The 14,717-nt window shown below is 32.4% G+C and overlaps 1 protein-coding gene across 3 annotated transcripts in view; it reads left to right on the top strand.

The window, feature by feature from the left end:
- Positions 1–14,717, top strand: part of AGPS (alkylglycerone phosphate synthase) — a 185,714-nt gene that overhangs the window by 112,849 nt on the left and 58,148 nt on the right. For all 3 annotated transcript variants that reach the window (XM_073882004.1, XM_025849602.2, XM_073881999.1), the window contains 2 exons: positions 1,837–1,945; positions 11,454–11,581. In XM_073882004.1, coding sequence (XP_073738105.1) covers positions 1,837–1,945; positions 11,454–11,581 — 237 coding nt within the window. The remainder of the gene's footprint in view (positions 1–1,836; positions 1,946–11,453; positions 11,582–14,717) is intronic.

Genomic DNA, 14,717 nt, shown 5'->3' with positions numbered 1-14,717 from the left:
ACTGCATGGAATTATTATAAGTATATATTATAAACACTTAAAATGTTTACATTATCCTGTTTTTTTTTAAATTGAGGATATTTTAGAAATCACATTTTTCTTTTTACAAATAAAACAAATTCAATTTCAGAGGAGAATTTAATCCTTTTACTATTGGATTATTAAAAACTTTATCATAGTTAAGCAAACGTGATAGACTGCTACATTTAGGACTGCTAAAGCATGTAATTTATTTTATTCCTTTTTTGGAGAGCCTTAAGGACCACAGATTACAAGCATATATCCTAATGTGCTTACTTGCATGTGTATATCTAGCTTTTAATATAAAAAAGGATCATGCTGTGTTTAATCTCCTTAAACTATACTGTCCATATATTAACTTGTAAATGAACAAAGACAAATGTAAATGTACACTATCATTTTTAGAGTGCATATAATTCTCTTTTATTGATAATTCATGGTTTATTAAAGTAATTCCCTATTAGTGAATATTTAAATTATCCTTGATTTCAAAATTGTAGGAAACAAAGGGGAAAATATCTTCTTTAGTAATTTCTTCAGCATACATCTTTAATCACTTTCTTTGGGCAAGTTCCTAGAGAGCTTGAATGGTTGAATCAAGATGTTTATATATGTTTTTTAAGTCTTTGAATCTTTATTGCCAAAATGCTTCATAGAAATTTGTACCATTTGGCATTCCCACTAGCACTGTGAGAATCTATTTTATTGGACCTTGTATTTATAATTTTGTCTTTTTAATTTTTTTATATTCTTTAATTGCTAGTGAATGTATACTTTTTAAAATGTCCTTATTGGTGATTTTTAGTTTTTGTTTTGTGAATTGTTTATTAATGTCCTCTGCTCATTTCCTTAAATAATAAATAGACTGTTTTTGTTTATCTGTCAAAAAGCTATTGTAAAAATGTGTTGGATTTTCACCTAACCATTTCCTGATTTGGATTTCAGGAACTATTTTTGCGTGACCCTCGACTTCCAATATACTTACTTTCTCACTGGTGTGAGACTTGTATCACATGCATCTCTCTTTTCTTCTCTTTAATTCAATCACTACATCTCCCTCTTCATCCCATTTTTCACCTGATTATAATTAATACTTCATTCTTTTCTACTAAGTGGGCAAAGTAGATAAATTGAGGGTGGGAATAAGGCAAGAATAAGTGTTTTCTTAGAATTCTAAGCATTTGAAGCAGCTTGATGTGAATAATAGTGATTCATCAGTACTGTTAAATAAGTGAAAGAATGAACCTATTAAAATATCATTGATTATTTCTTTCGTCCTTTAGTTCTTTGCAACATGGATAATCCTAGACTAAATTTGGTTTAAAGAAAAGTGCTTGGGCGCCTGGGTGGCTCAGTCGGTTAAGCGACTGCCTTCGGCTCAGGTCATGATCCTGGAATCCCGGGATCGAGTCCCGCATTGGGCTCCCTGCTCGGCGAGGGGCCTGCTTCTCCCTCTAACCCTCCCCCCTCTCATGTACTCTCTCTCTCTCTCATTCTCACTCTCTCAAAATAAATAAATAAATCTTAAAAAAGAAAAGAAAAGTGCTTTTCATTTTTTTAAGATGATGAATGAATATACCCAAATCAATAACAACCTTAGAATGATTTTTTTCTTCTTTTAAAGTTATTTAAAATTTATTTTTAGTCTAAGAATTATTAAAAGATACTAGAATTCTGAAGGGTATCACCATTTATCACTTAATCCAATATCTTTAAAAGTAGAGTTTTTAATAAATATAGATGGATGTGTGTACACACACGCACAACATTCCCTAACAAATATGTAGAATTTACATCGTGCATTGTATTAAACAGGTGGTTCATATAAAAATGGTAACACCTAGAGGTATAATAGAAAAAAGCTGTCAAGGACCTCGTATGTCAACAGGCCCTGATATCCATCACTTCATCATGGGATCTGAAGGTAAATATAACATAATTTATTACAAAGAAATACAGGTTAGTGACTCAGTTTTCTGAAAATCTGTGATACTGTGATATAAGATCTTTGAAAGAAAGACTTGTTTTATATATTTAAAGAATGGTGATTTTTTTTAAGTTTTATTATTTTAATTTAGTACTTCATAAAGTTTTTATTATGAGAACATCTTATTAAACATCCCTTTTACGTTTTGGTTTTTATAGTTTTAGAGATGTTAGCCTTTTGGTATTTTATTTTTGTTTTAGAGTTTTTAATCAATGATTTTAGGAAGAGTAGTTGTTAAGATTTAAAATGGTTTGCTTTAAAATTTTATAGTATTCTCTAATCTCATCTGACTTCTCAGGGGGAAAGGGCTGAGAAAGTATTGTCTAAGTGTCTTGTCTTTCTATAATTGTACCTTTTGTTACTTGCTATTTGATTCTTTGAAGAAGTGGAATTTAAAATCCTGTTGATTTACGTATCTTTTAAAACATGTTGGACTTTTTTTTTTTTTTTTTTACTCTTTACTATTCTTTGCTTGGTTACTTAATGCTGGGATGGATTAGAATATAGTTCTTTATCTCATACAAAACATTTAATTGCTGTACTGATGAGGAAAAAAACTGACCTTCTGTTTTTGCAAACTAACTTTTATGTGGTGAATTTTATGGATAAGATGAACATAGTAGTGTTTGTCAATTCTTAGAATGGTAGAGAGAGTTATCCCTTAAATCCAGAGAAATAAGATAAAATAAGTGTCTCTAAATTAGTGGAGGAACTCATTACTAGTTTAGAAGATGGTACAAGCTACCATCTTCTAGGTAGCTTGAAGATGGTACAAGCTACCATCTTCTAGGTAGCTTGAAGATGGTACCTAGAAAATTTTCAAAACATTTAGCTGAGCAATTACAATAAACTAGGATGATAGGACATAAATTCTATCTTTTGATGGTAACGTCAGGGAGGGAAAAAATAACAAACTATGTCTCAGTGACAGGCTAGAGGTCAACTAGTGATTTGATGACCAATGATATAGCTTAGGTATTTTTTCATGATAATCAATGATAAACCTTTGTCAAGATGTCTTACCAGTTTACCCTCTTACTCCTTTTCTGATCAGTATACTCTTCTATGGAAAGATAGAACTACATTTTTAATGAGAAAAAAATGTTAAATTCTCTTAAAATAATATTGTTTTTTGGTAAATATTCTGCAACTTCTTATACTAACACATCATCCAAAAGTTAACTAAAACATATAACCTTTTGCCACCAGGTGTCAAATTGAGTAACAAATAGGTATTAAAACTGATAGTCATTAATTATACTATTACTATTGGTACATACATAGTTGGAGTCAACTGTAAATATAAATGATCTTTTTAAGTAACCGTATCAGACATTTTTTTTCTCCCATTGCTTAGTATTTTAAAATTTTTGGTGCCAGGTACTGTGCTGGCACAATGAAGGACGCAGGTAACAATTGACCCTTATAATACAGTACAATAAATTATATGATAGAAGTAAATGCAGGAGAAATATAGACAAAGTTCACATTGATGGGTGCTTAATAAGGCCTCTTCAGAGGGGTCATGCCTAAAGTGGTCCTTGAAGGTTGATAAGGAGTCGAGGGAATAAGGTGGGGAGGGAGTTGCCCTGCAGAGAGAACTGCAGGTGGGCAGACTTAGAAGTGAGAAGAGCCACGTCTGCCTGGTGTAGTGGCCAGGTTTCCAGTGTAACTGGAACATAAAATTTAACTGTAGGGTGGAGTAGGCAGCAGGTCTAGGAATAGACTGGTAAGGGTTACAGGGTAACTGGAGAGATAATTTGGTCTTTTACGCCTTTTAAAATAGTTTCAACTGTATCTAAATGACTAGACTACCTCCCTTAATAGTAAATTATTCTCTGAATTTAAGGAAGGTAAACTCATAATAATAAAGTAAGCAAAGAAATACGATTTGTTAAATGTATATACTAGGGCAAATTACTGTATTTAAATGAGCTCTTACTATAAATATACATGTAAAATGCCATAGTGATTTAGGAGCATGAATGATGAAATCTTTCAGATCTGGATTTCAATCCTGGTTCCACCACTTAAATTTCTGTGACTTTGTGTAGATTAGGTAATTCTCTATGCCAGTGTCCTCAGCTATAAAATGGGGATAATAAAAAAAATCCATCTTCATAAGCTTTTGTGAGGATTAAATGAGATTATGATAAGCAGTCTATAAGCATTTAGTTAAGTATTCAACAAATGTTAAATTTATTACTGTTGTTGTTGCTGTTTATTATTTTGACATCAGTGATCTTTACAAGTGTATTTATAGTCCTTAAGCTCCATCTCTGTATGTGGATATAGAGTCATCTTAATGTAGGCCAGGAGACAGCATGATTGAGAAAGTTAATTTATGTGAAATCATATTCTTTTTTATTTTATTTTTTACCTTTGAATTTTATTTTTTTATTAAACTTTTTATTTAAATTCTAGTTAGCATACATTATAATATTAGTTTCAGGAGTACAATATAGTGATTCAACACTTCTGTATATCACCTGGTACTCATCACAACAAGTTCGTATTCTTTTATAATATGTATTTTTATCTGCTGTCTTGAGCCTTCAGTTTTTATATTTTTTTAATTGTTGTTGCTGCTGTTCTTTTTCTTTCCTGAATAATATTTTTCTAAATAATAACCTCCTGCCTTCAGTGTGAATCACAAACTTTTCCTCAAGTTTTAAAAATACTTTTTTGCTATAGTTAAATCATCTGATGATAGCCTTGAAAGGATTATCATTAAAAAAATGTATTTTCCTGATCCTACTAAGTTCTACATGTGACTAACCATGTTAAATTTAATGTTTTTGTCTTGTTTTGAGTTTTTCATAATGATTTTTTTTCAATTAGCAGCTTCCTTCCATTTTAGGTGCTATGACATCAATATAATGAAAATTATAATAAATAGTTAAAACCTCTGAAATGCTTTGCATTCTTTTCTTATGTATGGAATTTACTAGTAACTCAAAAGAATTTGCTATTTTATTTGAAAAATGGTTAAAAGCTACATTTTTATTTTTTTTAACCCATGACCCACCCTTGTTTTTGCCTTTGCTCTATGTTGAAATAAGTGAAATGCTTATTATCAGTCCTTTGTGTAATTTTACCTTTTGTATGACCTTGACACTTGCAGGACAGCTTGAGTAGTTATAATATCCATGGGTTGCCCTTTGCTTCCTTGTTTCTTGAAACTACTGCCCCAGTGTTGCCCGGTTTTATATGTTGTTTTAAAGAAATCTAATGCTAGTTCTTTTGCCTTTATAGCTTGTTTCCCTTTTTTACCTGGGTGTCCTGAGGATTTTTTACTTTATTATTGAAGTCTACGACTTTTATAACTCAGAGTTGACTGTCCTAGGTTGTTTTGCGGGGCGCCCAGTGGACCCTTTCTATGTTTATATTTACGTCTTTTATTCTTTCTGGAAAGTTTTTTTTTTGTATCTAGTGTTAAATATTAGGGGTTTCCCCCCATTGTTTTGATTTTTCTTCTTCAGGGACACCAGTTATACTATGTCGGACTATGTTTGCTTGTTTGGCATTTCAACCACTATTTCTCTGACCCTCTTATTCCCCAACTTTTTTCTTTATTTCATTTTCATTCTCTTGGTTATTTTCCTGCTTTTCTTCAGTGCCCTTTATTGAGTCTTCATTTGAATCTATTCTCTGTTCTCCTTGGTTAGCCTTCAGTTTTTATATTTTTTTTTATTGTTGTTGCTGCTGTTCTTTTCCTTTCCTGAAATTAGTCATCTCTTATTTCATTTCTTCTTGGTTTTTGTCCACTTTTAATGTTTGTATTTCTGACTCAGGTATTTTTTTTAATATTCCCAAATGCTTGCTTGACAGTATTTAATTCAGTTTGAGATGTTTATTACTGTTTTTTTTTTTCCAGCATATTGGTTGGTTTAGGGGAGAGACTTCATCAGCAGAAAAGCTTTTATTTATATTTTGTCTTTTTCCAGTAGTTTTTGTGGATTTGGTCTGCTTTTTTCTATTGCTATTTATTACTTAGAAAGTGTTTCGTCGTTTGGGAATGTCCTTTTCTGTCACTCCTATCCTCTCTTGTGCTACTTGTTTTGTGGATGGTGGTATTTTTGGTGGGAGAAGGCTTGGCATGTCTTCTTTCTCTCTTATTTCTATAGGATCTTTAATTTCCCTCTCTTACTTCATTCTTTCCCATCATTACTTTGTCTCCAAGGAGTGCCACACTTCTCTGAATATGATGCTCCCCTGAAAATACTCCCCTTGCTTCTCCAAGGCTGCCATTTCTAGTTCTTCCCATTTTCAAACCCCTCCCCATAGCCAGGGCTATGGATTTCCCTGTACAGGATTTTGGTATTATTGTTGTGCTTTTGCTGTCTGTGGTTGATTTTATCTTTCCTTCCTCCAGGTCCTCTGATACTCTCTGTTTTTCCATATAAAATCTTTTGAGCCTCCCCTTACTTCCTACCCTTACAAGCTAGCAGCAGGTAGAAGGCTATAGTAGGTCTTTTGGCATTTGTTTTCTCTCTGTTTAACAGGTAATGTCAAGTTCAGAGTGTTTTTTTGTTTCCTAGTAATATTGAAAGTTTTGTTTCATTATTATATGTGGTTTTCTGTTTCTTGTTGATTTTTATGTCTTGTGGGGAAAATGCAGAGGGGGGAAGATTCAGAGTCAAATGACTGCCATTCTTCTTAGTCCCAAAGTCACCTGAAAGTATATTGTCAAATTACAAAAGAGTTTATTTACTTTAAGCAAATACTTGCATTTTATATCAAATAGCACTTGAAGCTTTTAGTTTTCTTGAGAACAAATATTATATTTGAAAATTATAAAATAGAAAATTCTTAAATTTATTGTAATGTAGTTTTGATAAAACAGAAAAGTGAATGATGTATAAGCCTCTGTGATGTCATATTGCCATGGAGTTATTTATAAGCAATTATATAAAGTAGATATAAAATATAAAAGTGTATAAAGTGGTACAGTATACATATAATCAAGTGATAAGTAATCCAAGTCTTTTCTGTCACTCCACTGACATAATATTCCCAGAGCAAAAGAATCAATACATATAATAACACAACAGAAACGAGCCTTTTGATTAAGTGACTTTAGATATATCCATTTGTGATGGGCTAAGTTGAATGAAGCTGCTCTCTGAGACCTGGATGATTTTGCTTTCACAGTGGGACCGCCTGTAGACTCATAGCTGGATAGTTGCAGAGACTTGCCTTGGGCATTTCATTAGCCTTGCAATAATGCAAAGTCTCATTTTACTAATTTTTATTTTATTTTATTTTTTTTACCTCACTTTCAATGTTATGGTGGGTTTACTACTTTAAAGTGCTTACTCTACAGAGGAAGCAATACAGGTAGGTAGAAGTTTAAGTCATGGTCACTTTTTGCTGGTACCTTAGAATTTTGATGTAGAATTAGAATGCTGATGTAAAGGGATATATGTTTTAAAATCAACTTTTTGAATAAGTAAATACGTATACAAAATTAAAATATGGACAAATGTACAAAATTCAAAAGGTACTAAAGGATGTATAAGGGAAAATCTGCCCTTCTGTCCCTTTTTCTGAGCATTTCCTTTGTTCAGAGTAAACACTTAACTGCTATATTTAAGTATATATGTATGCAGTCTTTCTGCTTTACACTTCCTTTTATAAAGCTTACTTCGTATCATTACATTTAGAGCCACTTCATTCTTTTTGACAGCTACTGAATGTACGCTAACCAGACCCTCAATGATTGGCATTTAAATGGTTTCCAGCTTTTTCCTGGATTATATTTAAGTTGTATTAGATGATATTACATGCTATAATTCAAAGAAGTATTTTCAGATGGCTCCATTTCTCAGATATTAAGGAAGGATTTCACAAAAACCTGGGAACTTGGAGTTTAGTTTTAAGTAGAAAAGTGTTCCTGTCTGCAATCATGGCTTATACTGACCTTTTCCTTAATGGATTTCAATCTGGTGACTTTGAGTTTCAGCAAGTATTTATTAAAGTGTTCTGTAATCTGCGGTTAGATTACATAGAGAAGATGATTCCTGTGTTTCAGAGTATATGCCTGTCAAATTTCAATTCATTTGTAGAAATGACTTTTAACATGAGGTGTTAATTCCAAGGCTACCAGGAGCTTCTAAAAATGTTGAAAAGAGTTGAAAGAATTACAAATAAGCTTAGTGATGGTGTCAGTATGTGGTAGGGAAATAAAAATTAAAATTGATATGACTTGGTAGGAACAAACAAGTGTGATAGATAATTCTGTATTGGTGGATGAGGAGACACCATAGTACTAGTTTACCTGTCGTCCTTTTACCTCTTCTCTGGCAAAGGTTTAGAAGTTCTTTTAGACTCCTTTTATAGTCTAAGATGTTTATTTCTAAAAAATTTTCCTATTTGTAAAATGTATAACTGTTAGCTCCTTATTTAAGAAAATAATTCTGAAGTTTCATTTGTAATTCATTTAGAGAATTAATTAACTTATGGTTATTTTTAATAGATTTATTGAAATAAAATTCACATACCATAAAATTCACCCATTTTGTGTATCTCTTAGAAGGGATTGTTCCTGAGGTTAGTGTTCGGGATTCTTCTCTGACCATAGTTGGGGTCCTCCACACTGTATACAAGCAAACTAACTGGCATACAATGTTGCCTTTATCTCCAATAAACTTACCTATGTCCTCCCAGTTACCTTTTACATCCTCCACTGTTTTCAGAGTGTTCTTAGGCTTGAACTTCTCCATACTCTGTTGCAAACAAAGTAATTTTCTTTGGAAAGAGATTAGGAGCTGTTTTTTGCCTTGTGTTCCCTTTCCCCCTCCCTCCTCAGCCCCTTGAGAACAAGTCTCTGAGTCTCTGAGTCTCTGAGCCTGGCTCTGGAGGGGAGGAAGGGGAGCAATGGCATGCTTTTCTCTGAGGACATCCCTACTTTAGTAGCTCCGTGCTAGGGAAAAGAGGGAAGGAAAACAGATCTTCTTGGTTTGCGTCTCCTGGCAAGATGCCATCTCTTTACAAGTCAGGCTAAGGGCAGTTGGGTCACCAGTATTAGTGTGTCATTTCAAGTAGAGCCTCTGTCCCACCAGCTAAGGCTGGGTACAAGAAATGAACTGACCTCCTCCCCATTCCCCCCTCTTGGTGGTTCTTGCCCAGAATGTAGCCTTAGGAAAAGGTAGCTGAGGGCAGGGTTATGTGGAATAGGACCAGAGGTTTTTCTGAAATTAAAAAAGTCTTCATGTATGTATTCCAGAAAAAGGAAAACATACATCCACGCAAAAATATGTATGTAAATTTATATGTATATTCATGATAGCATTATTCATATGAAGTAGCCAAAAGGTGGAAACCTATGGAACTTTCAGCTCTAGGGAGGGGAGGGGGACTAGACATTGAATTAGTGGTTTAATCAATCATGCCTATGTAATGAAGTCTCCATAAAAATCACTAACATGCGATTCCAGGGAGCTTCCAGGGTGGTGAACACATGGAGGTGCTGGCTGGGAGGGCATGGAAACTCTGAGCCCCTTCCCCCATACTTTGTCCTATGCATCTCTTTTTTTTTCATCTTGGCTTTGCCTGAGTAGTATCATGTTTTATATTAAACTGGTAATCTAGTTTAAAAAAATGTGGTAACCCAAATGTCCATCAGCTAATGAATGGTTGAACAAAATTAGTTATACATACAATGGAATAATTGTCCACAATTAAAAAGGAATGAAGTACTAATATGTGCAATAACAGGGATAACCCTTGAAAACATAGAAGCCAGTCACAAAGGACCACATATTGTAAAATTCCATTTACATGAAATGTCCAGAATAGGCAAATTTATAGAGATAATTACTAGATTAGTGGTTGTCTAGGGCTGAAGTGTATGTGTGGGGAAACAGGGAATGGCTGTTTCACGGGTACAGGGTTTCTTTTTGTGGGTGATAAAAATGTTCTAGACTTAGATTTTTTTTTTAAGATTTTATTTATTAGAGAGAGAGAGTGGGGGAGTGGGGGAGGAGCAGAGGGAGACAGAGAAGCAGACTCCACACCGGGCATAGAGCCCAGTGTGGGGTTTGATGCCATGACCCCGAGATCATGACCTGAGCCGAAATCAAGAGTCAGTCACTTAACTGAATGAGCCACCCAGGTGCCCCCTAAACTTAGATTTTAATGATAGTTGCATATATTTGTGAATATACTGAAAATATATTGAGTTCTACACTTTAAATGGGTGAATTTTATGGTTTGTGAATTATATCTCAATAAAGATACTAAAATAAAAGATAAAGCTTTAGTCATTTTTGTGATCCTTTAAAATTTACAAGATATATTTACTTTTTATTTAAATACTAATCAGGCCAGACTTGCAGAGTTTTTGTGATTTTACAAATTATAATATGGTCATATTTGATATCTCAGTAGGCAATCATTTGTGTAGGTGATGAACGTACTGTGATCTAATGTAATTTACTTTTTAATGGACTCTTAGTTTTTAATCTTGTATTCTGTATTGACATTTTGGGTGTATTATAAATCTACTGGAAACTTTGGTTTTTGTGGTACTTTTTATTTATTCCTAGTGTTATCATTAAGTTCTCCAATTCAGAGATTTCCCTCTTTATTCTTTTTTTTCATGATTCTCAGAAAATTTACTAATAGTATTAATAATTTCTACCATTTGTACATCAGAAACCACTAATTCAAAAAGCTTGGCTTCTTGAATATAATCATTATAACCATTTCTCTTCAGATATTTTAGCATAGTTATTTAGATCTCATAGAATGTAGTTTATATTTAACTTTCTTTTTTCCTATTTGATTTGTCCATCCTCCATGTAATAAAGGAAAGAGCATTTATTTCATTGGTGGTTCTCTTGTACTAGATATGTATGGTAACTGCTCTGTCTCTGAAATACCTGGTCTGGGTTTTTTTTTGTGTGTCTTACAAGGGCATCTTAGTATTGCCGTTGTCATTTTATGAATTCCTAGGAAAAAGGCAAGGTAATAATAGTCCCTCTAATTTCTTCTATCATTTTAAATTCTCATAGAACTTTCTTTTTGCCCCAGCAAATTTTTCTCACAGTAAAAGTAGGCACAAATATCAAAATATACTTTTGTCTGAATGTTTGAGATATATAAACCTGTTGTTTTTCAAAATTTTTTTTCTTTTAATAGGTTGTAATACTTTTTAAAACTATTTAAAAGTAACCGTCTTGGAGGAAGGTTACCTTAAAAATGTTTTAAAGTATTTATGCATAACATAAGAAAAATGTATTCCCAAACCTTTTTTTTAGAAAGTATAAAATTTGTTTAGTTGTTTTTCTAAAAAAACTTGAGTAGCCGTTATTCCCCACATAGAATAAATAGATTTAAATATGAATAGAATACATTAATAGAATAAATAGATAAAATAGATTTAAATATGATTTAGAAAATTGGCATATGATATATTGGATTATTCCCCCTTCTTTTTCAGGAACTCTTGGTGTGATAACAGAAGCTACAATAAAAATCAGACCAATCCCTGAATACCAAAAGTATGGCTCAGTAGCTTTCCCTAATTTTGAACAAGGAGTAGCCTGTTTAAGAGAAATTGCAAAACAGGTAAAAAGAAAACAACAACAACAAAAACCCACCCATCTATATTTATATTTTTAAAAATTCTACTGCGTAATTGATTTTGATATGTCACATATAATCTTCATATTTAGTTGTGTTATATGTGTGGTTTTACCCAGTTTTATATGAAAAGGTAATGAAAAATCATCCCTGTAAGTGCAGTTGCTATTTCTTTATTTTTTGGTTTAAAGAGTGCTGTGCGATTTTAAGCCAAGGTAAGATATGTACTTGGATTGATGGCTTTGAATGACTCTGCCTTTAATGAATGTTATGTTTTCTTAAATTATTTTTAGATAAGACATTTTGTGATTAATTTGAAGTAATATATAATTTTTCTTAAACTAAGACAGTTATTGAAATTAAAATAAATGGCTGAATGTCAATTATCCAAAAATACAGAAATTAAGTATAGGTAATCAAACTCTCTCAGTTCTCAGAATGTGCTACTACTAGGCCCTACTTTGTTTTATAATATTACGGAAGCTATAGTTTAAATTAAATAACATAATACAGCATAATATAACATAATATATTTAGCTATAAGTTAAGAAGAATTCCCATTTTCTCTTCCCTTCTTGAAAAAAAGATATCAAGGATTTTTAAGAGACCAGGTAATGCCACGTAATTTTATTGCTATGTTCTGTGTATCATTGTAGAAATTCTTGCATTTCTTTAGGCATTTGGTTCATTGGTTGAACTACAATGGTTTTTAGAAAAATTTTATTGCAACATTTCGCAGCAGGAGGAAATTAAGGGAATATACTCCAGCCTGTTTCTTCTTGCTTTCTCCAAACTCCTAGAGTTCTTTAGTACTTCCCATCAGCTGTATGTAACTAGAATCTTGAGGGCAAGGGAGCTTTCTGATGTGACCCATATAGGTCGGCTTCCAGGTATCAAGAGCAGGGTGAAGGGAGGATCTGATGAGGCAAAGGAATGATATCCAACAAATACTGCGTATTCATTGTGGACTTTGTAAGGTATTGAAATGGAAAGTGGTCAAGAGTCTTATCTTCTCACCATCCCAAGACAACCACCCTAAACGTTTTAAAGAAATTTAAAATAAGCACAAATATGTTACATTTACTCACATATTTACCATTTCCAATGTTCTTGAGTTCATATACTTTTGCTTTCTGAGACAGTCATTTTTTTCTGTCAGTTTTCCATTTGCAGGAAGTTCAGTTATATGGTCACCTAATCTCACAGTTGACAAAGGTAATTTTTATAATTTCCAAGTAGCTTCAGTTACTTATCAGTTAGATTGCTTCCTTCATCAAGACTTAGCCGTAGGCCTCTTAATCTTGATTGTCTTACTGCTGGGAGGAGGAAGAGTTTAAATAAAGAAGTATAGTCCCGGAATGAACATTCTTGAACTTGTGGCAGGTTACTTTGGTGGTGTTAAAGCAAAAGCGAATGTTAGTAGTTGAAATTTATACAAGAAGAGCCCCTAATTCCCCTAATTTGGGGATATTATGTTATGATTAGGGAGCTAGAATATGCAGTGAGTATTATGCTATGTATGCTAAAATAATGAGATGGTATAATATTTAAATACTATTTTAAAATGTAAATATCTCAACACATATTATTAAATATTGTTAATATATTTATGTATGTATAATTCATGTAATATTAAATATTTGTAATATTTAAAAGCAGGACTATTGAATAAAGGAGTGGAAATAAGTTTTAGGAATAAATATTTGTTTTTCTAACATAATATCTGAGCACTGAGCAGTAAAGTTCAAGTGTGTTTTAATACTGTTGCGAAAACTTTCCACACTTAGAGGCAAAGGAAAGTAATTTCAAATTTAAGATAGCCCAGGTGTTAAAGAATAAAGGAACTATTTGCAAAGCCTCATGGTTTTGCCTGTGAGTTAGTTAAAACCTAGGAGAATGGAAAGCTAGGTTTTGGTGTTCTTTATTTTGTTTACAAAATAACTAAGTTCGCCAACTAAAAATCAGAACAAACCATTTTCCATAATTAAGTTATATTTTCTTACCAATTTCAATCTTAATGACTTTTTTATTAAGATGTTTTCACTTTGTATTATAATTTATTCTTTGTGTTAATTACTTTTATTTGCTTTCTGTCTGTCAAGCTTGATTATTTCCCTCCCAAAAAAGCTTTACAATAAAAGATATAGTTCATATTATTTCTCTTGTTCAAGTTTTGAATAACATCTTTTTAATTGGCCCTTGTCTCCATTTTTTATGGCAAAATAAGAAGGAATGCCAAATTAGATTTTTTTAAAGAAATCATAGAATTTATAAAACTATCTGGTTTGTATATATTTTCAATAAATGATCTCATTGAGGTCACGTTCAGTCTATGTTGGCTAAATATTCCCCTTCACAAGATCACCATTCTAGAACACAGATTTAGTAGACTTGTTAAAAAGTGTTGTTATGTGATCTTTGAAGTCATGGTAGACATATTTTGTGCTCTCCTGCTTTTCTGTATTGCAAATATCTAAATATATCTTAGGTTTCATTAATGAGAAATGTACAAATACATCAGAATCCTAAATTTATAATTTTATTAAGATGGAAATGTTGGATTTAAACATAGTTGCTATAATATGATGTGGTTTTTGGTACAATTTAATATGCCCCTGGTAGAAAGTAACAGAGAAGAACTACTTGTGCTAATGAAAAGCAGAGGGTGAAATTTTCCTTCATCCTTGCGTAAGTCAGTAAAAATTCCCCTTTTGTTTTAAAAAATTCTTTGGATATTCACCATTGACCATAATCTAAATTGACTACACAAAACTGTATTGGGTATATGGTTTGGAATAAACAAAGGTGATGGTTGATAAAGTGCCACCCTGTGGTTAAAGACTTCAAAAGAAAGCTCCTTTCTAATCTATAATTTTAATAATTTTGTTCTTTGTACTTAGTAATAGACAGTTTTTAAAGACTATATACCATGCAACTAGAAAGCTTGCCTTGCTTGAAACTGATTAAAAAGCTTAGATAGGTAATATTTTATTCTCAAATATTGCCTGTATGAATGAAACAGAATAGTTACTGCAATTTGAAGATATTCCACTGTTTGGGGAACATATGTTATTTTACTTCTGCACAGATACATAAGCATTAATGTTTATATTCCCTGGAA

The sequence above is a fragment of the Callorhinus ursinus genome, unplaced genomic scaffold, assembly GCF_003265705.2.
Source record: "Callorhinus ursinus isolate GAN/ISIS: 27379988/994484 unplaced genomic scaffold, GSC_fseal_2.0 scaffold2, whole genome shotgun sequence".
Classification (NCBI taxonomy): Eukaryota; Metazoa; Chordata; class Mammalia; order Carnivora; family Otariidae; genus Callorhinus; species Callorhinus ursinus.
This window is presented reverse-complemented; position numbering and strand designations above follow the sequence as displayed.